Genomic DNA, 19609 nt, shown 5'->3' with positions numbered 1-19609 from the left:
CATCACTAATAACCTTGTTGATTATTAGTCAAAGCATAATAGGTCGTGTACTTTAGGGAGAATTATTATATGCAGTCACTGCTCAAAACCAAAAAAAAAAAAAAGTTTTACAACCAACCAACTTTACCAACAACCAAAACCCTAACCTCCTCCTCTTCCTCCTCTTCAATGAACAATTTCTAATCTAACTTTCAAAGTTAACTGGCTACTATTAATTTTAACTAAAGTAAAACTTATAGGAAGAAATATTCATTTGATGTTTTTAAGGAAAAACGAATTTAATTAATTGATTAACCTTCCAACATTTTACTAAAACAAGAAAAGCAATATTGTATATCTCCATCTAAACAATTCAGTTATGAGTTAAACTAGACATACGCTACACACTTCAATTAATAATAATACAACATAACACAACAATAAGAGGAAAGAAGAGAGAAGAAAAGAACAAGATAAATACAATGCTGATCCAATCAAATGAGATACAAAGATATAAAGTTCAATTACAAGAATTTCTAACTAAGAAATTTACTGATCAGCATTTATTGATTGGATTTAATACTTTATTACAATCCAAATTTCAAGGCTGGATAGTCAATGATTTGAATGATTATTATAAACAATTTGATCCGAGTCTGGCTATTACTGCTGCTGCTGCTGTTGCTGCTGCACCTGAGTTTAATACAATGAAATATCTTGAAATCCTTTGGAATGAATTTCATTATCCAATTATAAAATATTTTCAACATCAACATCATTCCATTTTTCAATCAATTAATGAAGAATTTAAACAATGTCAATTAAAGAATTTAGCTAATCAATTTAAAGTAAAACCAATTGAAATTAGAAAAGTTAATGATAATTTTATGAAATTTTCAAAACAAATTTTTCAATTTTATTCAAATTTATTAAAATATTTTACAATTAGATTTAAGAATTCTTTCATACCAAATGAATTTTTAAATTATTTTCAATTTTCAATATCATCATTATCTACTAAATCAATAATTGAATGTAATGATAATAATTTCCAGGCTAATGTCTTATATTTAATACATAAATGTTGTTTATCATTAGGAGATATATGTCGACATCAATCATATATTGAAACATCATATGTTAATCCTTGTATTTCTAATAAGGCATTTTTCAAATTTAGATCAATGACAGATAAAGAACGTAATCAAGAATTTTTTCCAAAATATTCCAAATCTATTCAATATTATAAATTTGCGATATTATTATTACCAGCATTGAATGAACCATATAATCATATTGGGATGATTTATAATTTAGTTGAAGATAAATTTAATTGTATTTATTGGTTTCTTAGATCAAATTTCACGAGAATACCGGAATATAAATTAGGTTTAAATAATTTAAATACAATTTTAAACAAGCATTGGTTTTTAACTGCATTAGTTGATTGTGTAAATTCAAATCCTGAAAGAAAATTTAATATTCAAGATAATTTAAATATTTATTTGATTTGTTTAATTGGTTATTTTTATTTACCTAAACAATATAAAAATGGACCAAATTTAGTTAAAAAATTAACATTTTCAAAAATTGAAACAGATTTCTTTAAATTATTAAAGAGCAAATTTTTGGATTTAATAAAAAATGATCAAAATGAAATTAATTTTATTTTAAAACAATTGGTTATATTATTTTCATTTTGCAAATTACAACAACAACAACAACAACAAAAGCATGGTGATAATGAAGCGGATAATGATGAATTACTAAACAAAATGATAAAATTTACATTTAGATTTATTGAACAAATTTTAGATTGTTTTAAAGCCGCAAAATTTCACGAGTTAAAAATTACTAATATTTGCATTTGTTTGAGATTTATTTTGAATTGGTTAAGAGAGAATAAAAACATGTATTTAACATTTGAATCCCGTAAGAAGACAATGCAATTAACAATATCAATAATGAATAAATTAGTTGAATATCAACAAATTAGTCTTCATCAAGATAATATCATTATTCAAAATCGTCCAGAAAGACAATATTATTTTTGGGAAGATGCTCATTTCCGTGATTTTCTGTTGATTAAATTTCAATTTAAAGATTTTAAAGATGATGAATTATTTTCCTTGAATAATATAAATTATTTAGTTGGTGATTATTCTGAATTGATTAATATTGAAACTTCCATTCCAAAATTCTTGAATGAGCAAACTCAATCAACACTTGTTGATAAGATAAAGCAATTCCCTAAGAGGAAAGCTAATCTTATTAAGACAGCGATTGAGAATTATGAAAATCAATTAAGAATACAAGCGATTTTGGTATTGGGTAAACGATTATTAGAAGCTTCTACTAGTTTTGAATGTATATTTGATGTGACAAAATCTCGATTTTTGATGAAAGAAATACCAAAGAAACAGATTACTTTGAATAAGGAGAATAACATCAAAGAAAACCAGAAGAATAACGATTTAAGTGATAAGACTTTAGGTTCTGGTAAGAAGCAAATTGAGAAGAATCAATCTGAAGTATCCAATCGAATTGAGAAATCAGAGAAAGTCAAAGGTAGGAAAGAGAAATCTAAAGAGAAATCTAGAGAGAAACCTAACGAGAATTCAAAAGAGAAATCCAAGGAAGATAATTCCAAAGGTGATAAATCCGAGGACGAGTCTCAGGTTGCTAAACCTCAAGATGACATTGCCAGGGAGGACATAATATTAGTGCCAGAATCTCCAGAATCGGGACATGAAGGATTTACATCCCAACTGCCACGCGTAGTTGTTCCTAACTCGTTAGAGGAGATTGAATCATTTATAGCTAAACATAGCAATCAACTTGTTTATGCAACTGCTGGTAGCTCCACTAGTCCAGGTATAGATCAAGTCGATAATATTGAAATTGATTCATGTTCTAGTCAGGCTATTCCTGTAGATTCACAAAAGGATTTCCAAGATATGGTTGATTCATTGGTAGAAGATGTTGATATGAATAATGAAAAGCATGGAATTAGATTCCCTCTGGAAACTTCAATTACCAGTGGGATTCCAATGGGAGGCAGTACAAACATATGGAAACAACACGATGCTGTGACTCAACCGGCAGTCCAACTGCAGCAGCCAATAGCACTAGGATTCATGCCTCAGCCATTATTTAACCAAGCTACACCGGTAGTATTTCATTCACAACCAGTCGGAACACCAAGTAGTTTCCAACAACCATTCGCAAACTTCTATTCTCAGCAGGTGGGATCTCAACCACAAATGGATGCACAAAATTTACAGCCGCAGTTTGTTAATCCTCAATTTCAACCATATCCGTCTATGCCATATCATCAATACCAACAACAACCTCAACAACAACCTCAACCACAGCAACTGGCAATAGCTCCAGTAGGAATGCAAAACGTCAATCGCTTTGGTGCTTCACTTAGTCCGTTTATGTATCCGCCACCACCAAACCCACAAAATGGGAATAGTAATAATACTAATAATTCGGAGAATCAAACTGGTTAAAAGAGGTGCATATCATCGTTATTACAATAAAACCTTCTACAGAGTCTGCAGAGTAATAAAACAAAGTAAATAAATAGTCTATTAATTAATCCAAAGACAAAGTCATACATGTAAGGGTTTTGTGAACAAAACATCATCGAATGATATTTATTTTCTTGAGGGTTAACTCTATAGCGTAATGAAATACTACTGTTGTCGTTGTTTTCTTTTCTGTCCTTCAGTATCATCATCGTATCTTTAACTTTTCTTGATCGTATAAAAATAAACTTCTCGTATCATTTTTCAACAACTATTATGTAATGTATGATGAGATCACGTTCTCTTTTTAACGAGTAAAGAAATAAAATAAAATAAAAAATTTCAAATTTTTCAATTTCTCGTATTTTAATTTAAATTATTTAATCTACTTTACCAAGTCTTGGCTATTGGTTCATATATATAACTTTTGTCTTTCTTTCATCTTAAAAGTCATCTTTCAATAGAACAACACCACCCACACACTTAAACACTCATTATACGATATCCCCATTTATAAATACATTATGGACGCAAGTATAAAACATAGAAACCATCCCGAAACATTCACTTTGGTTACACCTCCAGCCGATGCTCCTATAGAGGTATTGAATGAATTCTATTGGACAAGAGAACCAGAACCTCATGTAGCTAGAAGAAAACAAATCTTAGCTAAATATCCTGAAGTTAGAAAATTAACTGGATATGAACCAAAGACTAAATGGTATGTTATTGCTGTTGTTGCATTACAATGTAGTATTGCTTATTATTTAAGAAATACTCCTGTTTTGAGTTGGAAATATATGTTATTGGCATACGTGATTGGTGCTACTTCAAATCAAGCTATCTTTTTAGCTATTCATGAATTATCTCATAATTTATTATTTAAAAAACCATTACATAATAAATTATTTGCTATATTTGCTAATATTCCAATTGGTATTCCATATTCAGCTTCTTTCCAACCTTATCATCAATTACATCATAAATTCTTGGGAGATAATTATTTGGATACTGATTTACCAACAAGATTTGAAGCAATGTTTCTTTCATCAATATTAGGGAAAGTATTCTTTGCAACCTTTCAAATCTTTTTCTATGCTCTTAGACCAATGTTTATAACTCAAATTAAATTCACTTATATTCATTTATTAAATATCATTTGGCAAATAATTATTGATTTCATTATGGTTAAATCATTTGGTTGGAAAGCTTTTGGATATTTTATAATGAGTTCATTCTTGGCAGGATCTTTACATCCTTGTGCTGGACATTTTATTGCTGAACATTATGTTTTGAATGAAAATAATGCTCCTAAATATGAAAAGATTAAAGGTACTAATATTTCAAAAGAATTATTACCAGCAGAAACTTATTCTTATTATGGAGCACTTAATTTAGTTACATGGAATGTTGGATATCATAATGAACATCATGATTTCCCATATATTGCTTGGACTAAATTACCTGAATTAAGAAAAATGGCAGCTGAATTTTATGATCCATTACCACAAGTTAATTCTTGGTGTGGAGTTATCTGGTGGTTTATTTTTAATGATGTTAATACTTTATGGAATAGAGTTAAACGTGAAGGAAAGGAAAAGGATGGTCAAAAGATTGATAAATTAGATGAAAATTAGAAAAAGAACATTAGATATTGGGTATTTTTAGATTCATACAACGGGACGTTTTTTACAAGTGTTTTTAGTTTTAGTTTAGCTTTAAGTTTATATGCTTTATATACATTAGATTTTATAAGGGTTGATAGTTCTATTTCTAAAGATTCTTTATGATACGAGTGATATCATCAATACCATCTTCATGGAATGAGGCAAGTTTATTCTTTACAACTTCAACAAGATCTTCAACCTTGATCAATTCTCCTTCATCACTTTCAGCACCTTGACTTAACATTTTGATTCTCAATTGACCAGCTGGATATTCTTCTTTTCCAAGAATAACTCCAATCTTAGCCCCTGATCTTTCTGCAGAATCAAATTGTTTACGAATATTAGCCTTGGTCTTGTATAAATATTCAGTATTAATACCAGCTTTCCATAATTGATTAGTAATTTGCATTCGTTCCTTCAAGAATCCATTCCATCCTTCACCTCCTCCAAATGCCATAACATAGACATCAGTATGGTTGGCACTAATCTTTTCTAAATCTTTATTGGCTCTAGCTTTAATAATGGAAAACAATCTTTCAACCCCAAATGAAATACCTACACAAGGAATTGATTTACCATTAGAAAACATACCAACTAATCCATCATAACGACCACCTGCAGCAATCGAACCAACACCAACGTATTCTGAAGCATCTTCAATTTCAACTTCTTTAGAAGCGGCAGCTTCTTTCTTATTTTTAGAAGCAGATTCCTTTTGAGTAATCTTTTCTTTAATTTCATTGGCATTTTCAGGTGGAGCTGAAGCAGCAGTAACTGCTTCATAAATTAATCCAGTATAATAATCTAAACCTCTAGCTAAAGATAAATCGAAACTAATAAATTTATCAATATCAAATGCATCAACATAATCTGCTAAAATTTCCATTTCTTCCATACCTTGTTTTGCAGATGCATTAGAAGTTAATAATTCACTTTGATTTAAAATTGCTAATACTTCACGAATTGTACCATTAAATTTGACAAATTCACCAATTTTATCAGCAACTTCTTCAGGTTGTCCCTTTTCAACAACCATTTCTTTCTTAACTGCTTCCCAAGGTAATTTATCTAATTTATCAACGGCAGAAGAAACTTTTCTAACATCTTCAGATTTCACTCCACAAGCTTCAAAAATCCCATCTAAAATCTTACGATGATTTAATTTCACTTTAAAATCATAAATTCCTAAACCAGTTAAACCTTCACATAAAATATTAAGAATTTCGGAATCAGGAACCATAGTGTCATAATTCCCAGCCACATCGAAATCACATTGATAAAATTCTCTCATTCTACCTTTTGTCATTGCCGGTTGATCTCTTCTATATACTTTAGCAATATGATATCTTTTAATACTACTAATACTATTACACGCCACAAATCTAGCAAATGGAACCGTTAAATCATATCTTAAACTTGTCAATTCTCCTCCTTGATCTTCTAAATTATAAATCAATTTTGAATCTTCACCATATTTCCCAGTTAAAATTTCACGAAGTTCAAAAACTGGAGTATCAATAGTAACACCTCCATGTTTTTTGAAAAGAGTAGAAAGGGTGTGGAAGATGGATTCACGGATGACCATATCCTTATCAGCCCAATCTTTGGTACCTTTTGGTGTTTTTAATAAGAAATCGGATGAGGCTTTGGATTTCTTGTTCTTTTTCGATTGTTTTTTGGAGTCAACTGGAGTGACAGCTTTAGTGACAGTAGCAGCTGCGGATGCAACTACTGGAGTAGTATCTGATGCAACAGTTGACATGTTTCTATATATTATTCTTGTTGATAATAATCTTCGAAACATTCAAGAATGTTAATCATTTGAAATTTTTACAAACAGTTTCAATTTTTAATTAACGAAACTGAAAATTTTTTTTCTTCCTTTGACTCTTTTCGTGAACAACAAACAAAGAGAGAGAGAAAGAGAGAGATTATGATTCAATTCATATAAAAGCTATATCTATTGATTCTCTACTATATAATATATATATACGTATATTTATTTACTCTTCTTTTCTTGTTCCCTAATTGTAATTTATCCCAAACATTGATTTTAATCTTCATTAATTGCATTTGATTTTGAATATTTCAATCTCATAACACCATCACTAAGAATTCTTTTACCCCAACTACCAGCAGCAGGATCACCAGTTTCATCTCTACATTGTTTTAAGAATGGTAATAAAGAAGTACCACCGGTTCCCTTTTCTTCTGCTCCATTTTTCTTTTTTCTAGCTAATCCTGATCTTAAAGTTGTTGAAGAACCTAATTTATTGGTCTTTTTGGCTTGTAATACAATATATCTGGTTACAATTTGGATATGTTTATCTCTAAACAGCTTTAACATAGCTAAACAGGCATCATAACTTAATATCAAATTTGGATTGGAATCTCCATGAGTTAATACAAATTCATGAATATTTGAAATTTCTTCAAGTTTAATTAAGAAATCTTGATGACGACCTGGCATATATTGTCTCATTTCATTCATAAAACTATTCTCAGGAGCTTTAGATTTGGCGTCAGTATTACTGCCTTCATCTTTACGGAATGGTAATGGTCTTTCACCAGTTGAATAATGTTTAACTCCTAACAAAATATCCAAAAATTGAATTAATGAACTTTGAGCATTTGATCCACCAGAATATGATCTTGGTTTTGTTTCATTTCCATATAAAATACCTTCTTTATCTAATCCTACATCAGCCATATTCTTCCATCCCGCCAAATATGGTCTAATTCTAAAATAAAATACATGTGGGTCACACATTTCTTCCATCTTCATCAAAACAGATCCTAACATATCAATAGATTCAGCTAATTGTTGTAAATTGGCAATTAATCCCGGTATATCATTATTATAAGCACATTTTATAGCATCTAACCCGGTGGCTATAGCACGACCACCTTTTTGTTCAAAATAAACACTAACTAAGAAAAACCAACTTTCATCAATTGAACCAGTAAATGTATTTATGGTAGTTAAATTGTTTAAATCCCATATATCTTCACCTTCAGCAGTTGGAATGATCTGTTTAAAGTTCCAAAGTGATAAACCGGCATATGTAGCTACTGGTGGTAATCTAAGATATTTAGATACTTTAATCCAAGGGTTTGCAATTTGTTCTGGTAATTTATTGGTTGGTTCATCTGTTCCCCAAATATATGCGTGGGCTAAGAAACCGAATACTTGATAGGCTCTTCTATATTCTTCTTCATTAGAAAGATAACAAGTATCTAATAATGGAAGTTGATCAATAACAGATCTAATTCTTCTAGTCAAAAGAAGTGCAGGAAGATTGTTGACTATATCTTCCCAAGGTTTATAATATTCTTGAGGTAATCTTACCAATGGTAACTTATCCGGTAAGAATCCTGAAGTTGGGAAAACATCAAAGTCTTCCATATTTAATGATTCAACAGCCATAGTGTGGTTTGTTATTTGATAATTACAAAATACAAAATGTAATAAAAATTAAAATAAAAAAAGGATTCAAAAATGGACTTTGGAACAAAATTGGATGATTTTTTTTTGGTTCTCGGTCGGAGATTATTAATCAATCCAATTTTTAAACTTTCCCACTTTTTAATAATTTCTTTTTGTGAATCAACAAACAAACATCAGCAGCTGCGAAAAATTGCATCTTAATTAGGAAAGAAACCGTTGAGCCGCATACGATTTAACCGTTAATTCTTTATTGTGATTGTTGCAACTTGGTTGTGAAATTTGTAACCTTCTCCCCATCCACTCTGGTAGCAAAGTAACATTTTTGCTTGGATTTATTTTTTTTCTAATATCTCTTCTTGGGAAGAACCATTCCATTAGAATCACGTTCAATTCCTAATTCTAATAATTTACCAAATGCCTCTGAAAAGTCTCGGAAGTATATATCCTTATCTTCAGCAAATATTTTTACCCACCGTAAATAATTTTCATCATTTAATAATTCCATATCTGTATTCAACATAATTAAAGATCGATCTTCATTATAAAATTGTTGTCTTCCAGTTTCAGGAACTGTACCCAAAGTCCATTTTTCATTTAATAATACTATGAAAAATTCATTTGTAAATGAAATTGGGTGTGGTGTCCATTTTCCTTCCCAGCCACTAAATCGTTTATGACATCTTCCGAGACAATGTGCACCCAAAAGTGCAACGGTTTCTTTGTCATTCATTCCCATTCTTTCAAAGGCGGTTCTAATATGGTTGACATCTTTGTCAGCAAATGGTAAATATCCGTTTGGAGGAACAAATTCTTTATCACGACAATCAACTCTTCCAGGTTTCCAATCTATTGTGGTTGGTCCACCCATTTCTTCAACAGCAATTTTTCCAGCTAATGTCCATAAATCAGAATAAGATATCTTGGGGAATAGTTGTTTAATAGGTTCTAAAGCACCTCTAGCAATATCTAAACCGGTATTTCCTTCATCAGTAATTTCGGGCACGAATCTCATGGTTGAACCATTAGATCCTCCAATTCCCGTATACTTATTATACGTTGCACAACAATGCCATGATAATCGTAAAATTATTGGCGCTAAAGAACCATCATCATAATTTTCAATTGAGAATACTTTCCGTATTGCTTCTGATACGCGAGCAACATATTCGGTATCGTGAGGAGATATTGAACTTGTTACTGTTTGGAAATGATTACTTCGATTACCTTTTAGTTGAAGAATCACCTTATTACTATTGGCCGGGATCAGAAATGAAAGTTTGGTTTTGGTATTACCTTTGGTGCCGGTTGGACTAGAATTGGGTCTCTTTATTTCCATAGATGTGACCTTCTGAAGGGGGTTTGTAGTTGAAGATTCTTGGGACTTGCTTTCTTGCTGGCTAAAGGTATTAAGCAACGATTTGTCCTTCGGCGCTTCCAATTCTCTTACGTGGTTCATATTATTAATACTGTTATTATTCTTTATATTATCTTTAGCAGTTTTGCTGATATTTGCTTCCTTTAGTAAGTAATCATTATAGCCTTCATTTCTACTCAAATAAATTCCATCAAGAATATATTGCAGCTTTTTATAACCAACTTTATTTAACAAGCAAAACGGAGAATGGAATAAATATCTATCAGCCAAATAAAATGCTCTGTCTGGAATTGAATTTAAGTTTTTGGATATTAAATCAATTTTCAGGGTGATTCTACAACTGAAACATACTGTTTTATTGGTTTCTTCTTCTGTTGGATTGATGGATTGTTGATGATTGTTGTTGGTTGTAAAACAATTTACTAATTTAATTATTGTTTGTATGAATGCAATTGGTAGAAAGAAAATTGATATAAAGTGTTCAAATCTATTTCCAATCTCTCTGACATATAATTCTACTTTGATTCTTTGTTTAGTTAACATACCTCTTTTACTTTATCACTTGTGTATTCTCTGTGTTGGTTTCTAGTTGTTTGTAAATAATTTGCAGCAAATCAAAATTTTGTATAAACTTACACTTTTGTACCCAATTACACGACCAATACAAAAAAGATCATTTTTCTGCTGCGGCTTAAAATTTTACGCACTTTCGAAATTGCCGCCCACCCCCTTAAGTTCTTTCCTTAACCTCCTTCTCATCCTCCCTTCTAACAATTGAAATTCCCATACTAACCGACGAAGCAAAAGACAAGGAACAGAGACAAAAAAAATACCAACGTAAAACAATCTCTAATTATATATAATTACACTCAATTACATTCATCATAATCAATTGACAAAGAGAAGTAACCAATAACTAATAATGTCATTCAAGGGAGTTAAGAAGACTCTTGTTAGAGCACCACAAACTTTCCGTCAAAAGATGAATATGGGTGATATAACAATGGATGCTGTTTATCAAGATGCTGAACGTAGATTTAAAGAAATTGAAATTGAAACTAAGAAATTAAGTGATGAATCAAAGAAATATTTTAATGCTGTTAATGGAATGTTAGATTATCAAATTGATTTCTCTAAAGCCTTTGAAGAAATTTATAAACCAATTAGTGGTAGATTATCTGATCCTACTAGTACTGTACCTGAAGATAATCCAGAAGGAATTCAAGCTGCTGAACAATATCGTGAAGTTGTTAAAGAATTAAAAGAAACTTTAAAACCTGATTTAGAATTAATAGAAAAGAGAATTGTTGAACCAGCTCAAGAATTATTAAAAATTATTGCTTCAATTAGAAAAATGTCAGTTAAAAGAGATCATAAACAATTAGATTTAGATCGTTATCGAAGAAATCATAAAAAATATGAAGATAAAAAGGAAAGAACTGCAAAAGATGAAGAAAAGATGTATACTGCTGAAGCTGAAGTTCAAATTGCTCAACAAGAATATGATTATTATAATGATATGTTAAAAAATGAATTACCAATCTTATTTCAAATGCAAACTGATTTTATTAGACCCCTTTTTGTCAGTTTATATTATATGCAATTGAATATCTTTTATACTTTATATACTAGGATGGAAGAATTAAAAATTCCTTATTTTGATTTAACTACAGATATTGTGGAAGCTTATAATTTTAAAAAGGGAAATATTGAAGAACAAACTGATGCAATTAGTATTACCCATTTTAAAATTGGTCATGCTAAATCGAAATTAGAAGCTACAAAGAGACGTCATGCAATGATGAATAGTCCTCCAGGTAGTCCAACCGTAGGTGGTGTCCCAGGTGCTCCAGGTGCTCCAGGCCAACAATTACCAGCATACACCCCAGGTCAATATGGTCAAACTTATGGGGCTGATGTAAAGAACCCTCAAGGTCCAGGTTATCAAGCTCCTGTTTATGGAGGATATCAATCACCTTCAACTGCTACTACAACTAGTTCTTTTTCACCTGTTCCGGGTTCCGCCACACCTGGTGCGGCTCCTCCTGGTTATGGTGCAGTAGCTGGAATGCCTGCCACCCCTATCAGTGCTCCTCCAAGTGCTGTCCCTGCTGCTTCTTCGGCAGTGCAAACATGTACTGCTTTGTATGACTATACTGCACAAGCACAAGGAGATTTGACATTCCCGGCAGGTGCATTAATTGAAGTAGTGGAGAGAACTCAAGATGCTAATGGATGGTGGACCGGAAGATATAATGGTCAAACTGGGGCATTCCCAGGAAATTATGTTCAGCTTAATTGAGATTGTTACTAATTACTTAATTTATATACTTCTTCTTCTATATATATATCTAGACACCTAACCAGAATTTGGTTTTAGTTGTTTCAAATTCTTGTTGAATAATTATGTTGTCTGAACTATTACCTACTAATGCAGAATATTTACCCTTGGTGGATTGCCATTTGTTTTTGTAATTGTTCCAATAAGATGTTGCTTCTTTGATGGAAACTGACATTGAAACTCTCTTGGTTTCTCCAGGAACTAAATAAACCTTTTCAAAGGCTTTTAATTCTTTCACTGGACGAATTACTTGAGGATTATGTTCTTGAACATATAATTGAATAACTTCAGCACCAGCAAGTTCACCCTTGTTTGAAACTGAAACTGTTACTAACAACGTTCCTTCATTTTCATCTACAACCAATTCAAGATCGCCAATAGCAAACTTAGTATATGATAAACCAAATCCAAATGGAAACAAGACATCTCTTTTAACTTTCTCATAATATCTATAACCAACAAATACATCTTCTCCATAGATAACTTGTCCATCACTAGATCCGAAATTAAGATATGAAGGATTATCTTCAAATCTCTTGGGGAAACTAATTGATAATTTCCCACTTGGATTATGATCACCAAATAACACATCAGCAATACTATTTCCTAATTCATTACCTCCATACCAAGCTTGAACAAACCCTTTAACGTTATCAATCCAAGGTAATACAGTAACTGGAGTACCTGATTGATTCACAACCACAATGTTGGAATTTACTTTTGATACTTCTTGGATTAATTGATTTGTATATCCTGGAATATCCATATTTGGACGATCAAATCCTTCAGATTCCCATTCTTTAGAAAGTCCAACCACTAACACAACAGCATCGGCAGCTTTGGCAACATCGACAGCTTCTTGAATTGCAATTTCAGGAGCGATTTTCTTTTGAATACCAAAGAAAACTCCACCACCTTCAAGAGCGGCTTTGTTTAAGGTATAACTTGGAGAAGAACCAAATTCAACCCTAACTTGATATTTTACTCCTTTCTTCAAATACATTGAATTTCTTTCTTCTCTGGTCCCCAATCCGAGAAAGAATGCATCTCCTTTGACTTGTTTGGTTTTGTTATCGACGATTAATTTATCATCAACGAAGATTTGAGCAGTACCTAAACAAGAACAACCAAAATAATATTCACCACTTTCATCAGGGATATAAGTTCCTAAGAAATCAGCATAGAATAATAATTGATTTCTGTCTAATTTATCACTTTTAAAATCGGAAAGGAATAATCTGGATGTAGATAATTGGTATTCTTCAAATAATTCACGATCACCAGATGTGCCAGGGGGTTGTTTGTAAAATTTCCCGGTGATACCTGGTTTGCCTTCGTTGTTTATCAATACATGTCCAACATCGGGCAAATTACGGTCTAAGTATGCTCCAAGCGCATAGGTTAATTCAATTGAACTATCTTTGAGTTTTTCCTTAATCCCATCGAATGGAGTGATTTTATATCTAGCATTCAATGATGCGGACCCACCACCGGAATCTTGAGCGACTTTAGCATTGGGACCAATGACTGCAATGGTTTTAATATCAGGAGTGACATCTTTTGGTAATGGTAAAATGTTATCTTGATTCTTTAATAAGACAATTGATTCATTGGCAACTTTTCTAAGTAATGCTTCGGCTTCTTTTGAAGGATTAGGGACTTCAATGGCATCATCTGGGATATTTGCCTTATAGCTCTTCTGAACCAATTTTAAAACCTGTCTAACATTATCATCAATCACATCACGATGGATTTCATTAGTTTGAATAGAATGAGTCAATGGTAATTCTTGTCTAAATCTAGTTGGACCCGGCATTTCTAAATTCAATCCAGCATCCAAAGATTCTTTAGTCGAATAAACTCCATGCCAATCCGACATCACCATCCCATCCCAACCCCATTCTTCTCTCAACACATCATTCAACAATTTCTTATTCTGAGAAACATGAACCCCATTAATCTTATTATACGCAGCCATCACCGCCCCAGGACAAGAATCACGAATTGCAATTTGAAAAGGCTTCAAATAAATCTCCCTCAATGCACGTTCACTAATCACAACATTCACAGCTTTCCTTTCAGTTTCTTGATCATTACACACAAAATGCTTAATACATGCCACCACGTCTTCCTTCTGAATCCCCGAGATGACACTACCAGCAGCAATACCACTCAAGACTGGATCTTCAGAATAACTTTCAAACCCCCTACCTCCAACAGGACCCCTCACAATATTACAAGTCGGACCAAGCACAACATGAGCCCCCTTTAATTTCGATTCATACCCCAACAATTGTCCAACTTCGACCAATAAGGATTGATTGAAAGTTGAGGCGAGTCCAGTACCACAAGGGAAACAATTTGCCGGAACACTGTTGAAGAATTTTGATCCACGAACACCTTGTGGTCCATCGGTGACTTTTACACTTTTGATACCGAGTCGTGGGATTGGTGTGGTATGCCAGAAATCATAACCAGCTAACAAGGAGATTTTTTCAGACAATGTTAATTGATCGATAATTGAATCGATATCGAAATCAATTGGAATTGGTTGTTTTGTCATTTTTGGCTGAATATGAACTTGTTGATTCCATGATGAGAAGAGTAGGTTAATTGGGACTTTTGGGGTGGAATTGGTTGTTTATATAGAGCTTTTTGAAATCTTGGAGAGGAATGGGGCTTGAGGTTATACTACTGGAATGATTTCCTATTTAGGAAGTACTACCACAGGCAACAGGGGGAGCTTTCTTCTTTAGGAAGTAGGGTGGGGGATTCCTTGATTGTAGAGTTTTCCTTCAGTAATGCTTCACCCGTACTTTAGACCATTACCGTAAAGAATCTCGGTATGATTATAGGTGAAGACTAGAACGTGTTCTATTTGGGGGATTGGACGTTCAATTGTATTGTAATGAGAGAGAAAAATAACATACATCCGGATGCAGAAGACAACATGAATCAGATGGAGGGTAATGATCGAATAACTTTTTATTGAATTTATATATACGTTGAGTGAATCTACTTAACTTTCTGTTTAATACCATGCATCATTTCTTCTTTATTAATCAAATGACCAATACTATCAACTTCTTCTAATAATTTATCAATATCATAACACCAATCATTCAACAATACATTAACATTATGATCAGCAGATGTAGAATCAGTAGTTGTAGTATTTCCTTCTGACTTTGTTTTATCAAATTTGATTATACCTTGAGGACGGTTAATCTTTGCTGAAATCATCCCTTGGTTAACTAACTCACTAACATATTGTTCTGATTCATCTATTGATAATTGTAAAAGATATGCTAATCTTTCTAATTTTATAAATTGATAGAATTTATTAATAATTCTAAGATTATGTTCGATAATTCTCTTTTGTAAGTTCTTAAAATTAGTTTCATTTTTAAGAATTGAAGATTGTTGGAAATAATCCTTGTAAAGAGATTCAATATTTGACCAATGAATTAGTTCATTTGTAGTGAAAATATCTAATAATTTGAAAACTTGGGAATCAACATTCTTGGCGAATATTGGATTTTGTTTAATTTTATTAATTAAATCATTTTGATGAGGATCATAAGGTGATAAAATGATATAATAAACAATTTCAACTAAATAACTCTTGTATTCTTCTTTAGTTTCTTTAATTAATGGAATATCAATTAATAATAATAAATTCTTAACAATCGAAATATAATCATAGTCAAAGATACTAATTTCAATTAAATATTTCAAATAAATTGATTTAAATTCATCAGCTTTTTCGAAATTCTTTAAAGATTTTAATAAAATCTTTCTACTTAATATTCTAGCTTGATTATAATCCCCCTTTTGTAATGTTAATTTGATTTGTTGTAAGATATATTCAATCTTATCACTAAAAGGCATTAATGAATAAGTTTCAACTTGTAAATCACATAAGATATCAACTGCTTTATCTAAATCATTAAATTTATCTAAATAAATTTCAGCCAATTTCTTAGAAACTACGGCTCTTTCAACTTCAACAAAGATCTTTTTATCAGTAACTGTTCTAATTGTTTCAATTATCTTAATCTTCATATCCAATTCTTTCTTATGGCTTTCATTCAATTTATCTAAATTATCAATCACTTGACCAATGAAAGCTTGAATAGAAGATTTTAATTGTCCATGTTTCTTGGATAATATGGTAATCAAATCGTTCAAATATTCCCAATCTTCATTATCAATAAGAGTACTGACAATTCTTGCAAGAACTCTTTTGGAAGATGCTAAATCTGATGATTGACGGGTTTGTTTTTCTAATACCAAATATTTATCAAGTGCTTGTTTATAATCTGGAAGTTTTTCAATAAGTGGGAATTGCTCATCTAATGTTGCTGAGAAATCCTTCTCGGCTTTAATTGGATCTTCTCTTGACATTGTTACTTAACTAACTCTATTGAGGATGATGTTGAGTTAGATGGTGGCAATTTATTTCTTTGTCAAAAATCTGAAAAATTGACAACAGAAAAAAAACGGTCGTGTAATATGTACCAAAACCTGGATTGATTTTATTCCTTTCATATTTACTCGTACTATATAATTTTGGAAGCTTAACATCCAATAAGAAGTGTTCTATGGGTTGGTTTGGTAATAAGAAATCCTTTATGGTTAGCTTCTTCAAATTTAATTAAATTCCTTGCAAGAAAACGATGGAGCAATTCCAATTTGGTTGTAAGAAAAAAATTTGGTTGCAAATAATTGTATACTCTCTTTTATCCACTAAGACAAGAAGAAGATCTGATAATATTGGACTAAATCAGGGTCATTTGACACGACGGATACTTAGGAGAGAGTTAAATGCTATTTTCGCCAGTGAAGCAAGCTTAGAGCCTTCTCATATTGTGAAATATTGCCTCATTTAGGGACGAGGAGTTCCTCATTAACCCATTCCAACACACCTATCAATAATGATGACGCGATAAGCTTTAGTGGGGCCGGAAGATGGCAGTTCTAAAGACATTATTTGAACTTCCAATTGATGGAATGAATATACTTTACCCTATTGATATATCAATTTAAAATTATCATTTATTCCAACCGAGAATGAACGTCTTAGTTTAGTTGTACTGTTTATTTTATACATCATAAAAGAAATAGTTTCTGAGATAAATCCCCTTCCCAAGGTATCCTTAACCACCTTGGTTAATTATAATGTCTAGAAGAATTGGTCTGTGTGTTGGTGTGTGGATGGTCTAGATTCTTTTTTATTGTTGTTTTTTTTGTGTTTATTGCAAAAGCACTAGGAAATTTTGCAGCAATGTTTAGACGCCAGATTGCGAAAAAATTAAAATGTTAACTTCAGTTATCCTTTTCTTTTCTTCTTTACTTTCCACAAAGAAATCCACCAATTCAACAATATACTCTGTTTTCCCACACTCGATCTCATCAATCCAACAAAAGAGTCTGTGTCATTCAATGTTCAAAGAAGTATTGCTGTGGTGAAATTGTTAGAGGGAAAATGAGACTTATTTGTGGCAATTGGGCCAAAGAAATGAAATTAAACCACAGAAACTAGATTGAAACCTTCCAACGACGATCAACATTCCAATATTACTCCTTTATCCACAAACAATACTTCCAGTGCAGCATTGAAGTAAATTCTGAAGCTTCCTTCCTTTCAAATTTTTAAAAACTCTACAAGAACTGGAATTGAAACTGAAAGTGTACAAAAAGAATTTAGGAATCTCCCAAGTCAAACTCAAATATCATTCATCCTATTCAGATAAAACAAATACCCATTGTTGTGCTTGTTATTATAATTGAAAAAGAAGCAATTATCATTCAATCTGCTGCCATATTTCATTAATTATCAATATTCCTAAAATCACAATTTATTATATTAAAATACAAAAGAATTAACAAAATCATGAAGATGAATTGGTGATCATTAGACAACTTGGAGAGAGTTTTGACTGGATTTCCCTGCATCAGTGTAAATCCTTTCATGCTTAATTAGCCACCTGACCAATGGTTAGTTTTGTGTGATTGGTTTTTAATCTGATTTCAGGCGAGAAGGTTTGGCTTAATCTAGGATGGAATGAGAATGTTTGTGATCAAGACTTAAATTAGGATTTCAATTTTGGCAATGGACAATTTCAATGGATGGTGACGTGGATTTTGATGGACACTTAAATTGTGGTTATGGAGATTTCAATGGCTTTTTTGGAGATTTCAGAAGGAATCTCAATAGAGGTGATGCATGCTTCAATGCCATTTTCAATTTTGGTGATGGTGATTTGAATGTGGGTTTCAATGAAATTGATTGGGATTTTAGTTTTGATTTCAATGGTGGTCTTGGATCGGTTTCAATAGTGGAGATTGTCATTTCCTTTTTGACTATCGTGGTGGAAGAATGTGAATGTTGATGGTGGAGATTTGAAGTTGGGTTTTGGTTCTGGTGGTGGCGGAAGAACTCCAATGGTGGCGGTGGAAATTTGAGTTTTTGATTTGATGGTGGAGAAATGTTTCGTTTGGGAAATCGAAGCAGGAGGGGGTGTCATTCAATGGTGAAATTATTATCCTATGCACCATCCACAAGTTTCATAAGTGGAACCAAGCGATAGGAAACGCTTTATTGTCATTGAATATTTCTGCAAAAATTGGTAAAAATTGCAGCCATTGTTTACGCCAACTTTTTTTTTTTCTTATGAGAGTTCCATTCGTTTGTTAAATTTTTATGAACAAAATTACAATGAATTTTCATTACACATGTATTCAATGATTGTTAACCTTATATTCTCCTACCATTGAAGAAACAAGCGGAGTGTCTATATGAGGTGAAATGACCATAGTTCAACAAGCTTCTTAGATAACTGTGAAAATATCCAATTTTCCATTGATTTTGGTTATTCCATCACACAAACTTCAGAGAAACTTATAGTTAGAACTTTACAAGCAAATCTTTGAACCGAAGAACAGTCCCTGCAATTATAGAAGCTATAACTTGAATAATAAGTTCCATTCTAACCATTTCTGATTTTCATTGACAAAATCGCCTGGCCACAAATTTTCCAAAGTCGTGAAAAACGGGTTGTATAGTGTAGTGGTTATCACTTTCGGTTTTGATCCGAACAACCCCGGTTCGAATCCGGGTACGACCTTTTATTTTTTGCACCTTAACTAACTGGCCTTGTCCAAATAATGAAGCTAGAAGAGGTTGCATGGGCAAAGCAGAGTATAGACGATTCTTGGGGTTAGTAATGGGCTTTTTTTTTCGATATTGTCAATGATTTCTTC

The 19609-nt window shown here is 32.0% G+C and overlaps 9 protein-coding genes across 9 annotated transcripts; 4 read left to right on the top strand and 5 right to left on the bottom strand. All coding sequences in view use genetic code 12, as the record gives it.

Annotated features, from left to right (window-relative positions):
• Positions 1-461: 461 nt before the first annotated feature.
• EST1 (Est1p) lies at positions 462-3494 on the top strand (the record flags this gene model as incomplete). The annotated part of the gene is made up of 1 exon (XM_049409647.1): positions 462-3494. The coding sequence occupies one exon, from the start codon at positions 462-464 to the stop codon at positions 3492-3494; it is 3033 nt and encodes a 1010-aa protein (XP_049261125.1).
• Positions 3495-4036: 542 nt separating this feature from the next.
• Positions 4037-5149, top strand: DES1 (Des1p; the record flags this gene model as incomplete). The annotated part of the gene is made up of 1 exon (XM_049409646.1): positions 4037-5149. One exon carries the CDS (start codon positions 4037-4039, stop codon positions 5147-5149), a length of 1113 nt encoding a protein of 370 aa, XP_049261124.1.
• A 136-nt stretch (positions 5150-5285) lies between these two features.
• HTS1 (histidine--tRNA ligase) lies at positions 5286-6941 on the bottom strand (the record flags this gene model as incomplete). The annotated part of the gene is made up of 1 exon (XM_049409645.1): positions 5286-6941. The coding sequence occupies one exon, from the start codon at positions 6939-6941 to the stop codon at positions 5286-5288; it is 1656 nt and encodes a 551-aa protein (XP_049261123.1).
• Positions 6942-7232: 291 nt separating this feature from the next.
• J8A68_005564 (dioxygenase) lies at positions 7233-8606 on the bottom strand (the record flags this gene model as incomplete). The annotated part of the gene is made up of 1 exon (XM_049409644.1): positions 7233-8606. The coding sequence occupies one exon, from the start codon at positions 8604-8606 to the stop codon at positions 7233-7235; it is 1374 nt and encodes a 457-aa protein (XP_049261122.1).
• A 364-nt stretch (positions 8607-8970) lies between these two features.
• On the bottom strand, positions 8971-10545 carry J8A68_005563 (uncharacterized protein; the record flags this gene model as incomplete). The annotated part of the gene is made up of 1 exon (XM_049409643.1): positions 8971-10545. One exon carries the CDS (start codon positions 10543-10545, stop codon positions 8971-8973), a length of 1575 nt encoding a protein of 524 aa, XP_049261121.1.
• A 379-nt stretch (positions 10546-10924) lies between these two features.
• On the top strand, positions 10925-12304 carry RVS167 (amphiphysin; the record flags this gene model as incomplete). Its single annotated transcript, XM_049409642.1, has 1 exon — positions 10925-12304. The coding sequence occupies one exon, from the start codon at positions 10925-10927 to the stop codon at positions 12302-12304; it is 1380 nt and encodes a 459-aa protein (XP_049261120.1).
• Positions 12305-12353: 49 nt separating this feature from the next.
• On the bottom strand, positions 12354-14906 carry J8A68_005561 (beta-glucosidase; the record flags this gene model as incomplete). The annotated part of the gene is made up of 1 exon (XM_049409641.1): positions 12354-14906. The coding sequence occupies one exon, from the start codon at positions 14904-14906 to the stop codon at positions 12354-12356; it is 2553 nt and encodes an 850-aa protein (XP_049261119.1).
• A 452-nt stretch (positions 14907-15358) lies between these two features.
• RPN5 (proteasome regulatory particle lid subunit) lies at positions 15359-16750 on the bottom strand (the record flags this gene model as incomplete). Its single annotated transcript, XM_049409639.1, has 1 exon — positions 15359-16750. One exon carries the CDS (start codon positions 16748-16750, stop codon positions 15359-15361), a length of 1392 nt encoding a protein of 463 aa, XP_049261118.1.
• A 1721-nt stretch (positions 16751-18471) lies between these two features.
• J8A68_005559 (uncharacterized protein) lies at positions 18472-18738 on the top strand (the record flags this gene model as incomplete). The annotated part of the gene is made up of 1 exon (XM_049409638.1): positions 18472-18738. The coding sequence occupies one exon, from the start codon at positions 18472-18474 to the stop codon at positions 18736-18738; it is 267 nt and encodes an 88-aa protein (XP_049261117.1).
• Between the last annotated feature and the right edge of the window lie 871 nt (positions 18739-19609).

The sequence above is a fragment of the Hemisphaericaspora subhashii genome (genome assembly GCF_019202705.1).
Source record: "Hemisphaericaspora subhashii strain CBS 10753 chromosome Unknown scaffold16, whole genome shotgun sequence".
Lineage (NCBI taxonomy): Eukaryota > Fungi > Ascomycota > Pichiomycetes > Serinales > Debaryomycetaceae > Hemisphaericaspora > Hemisphaericaspora subhashii.
This window is presented reverse-complemented; position numbering and strand designations above follow the sequence as displayed.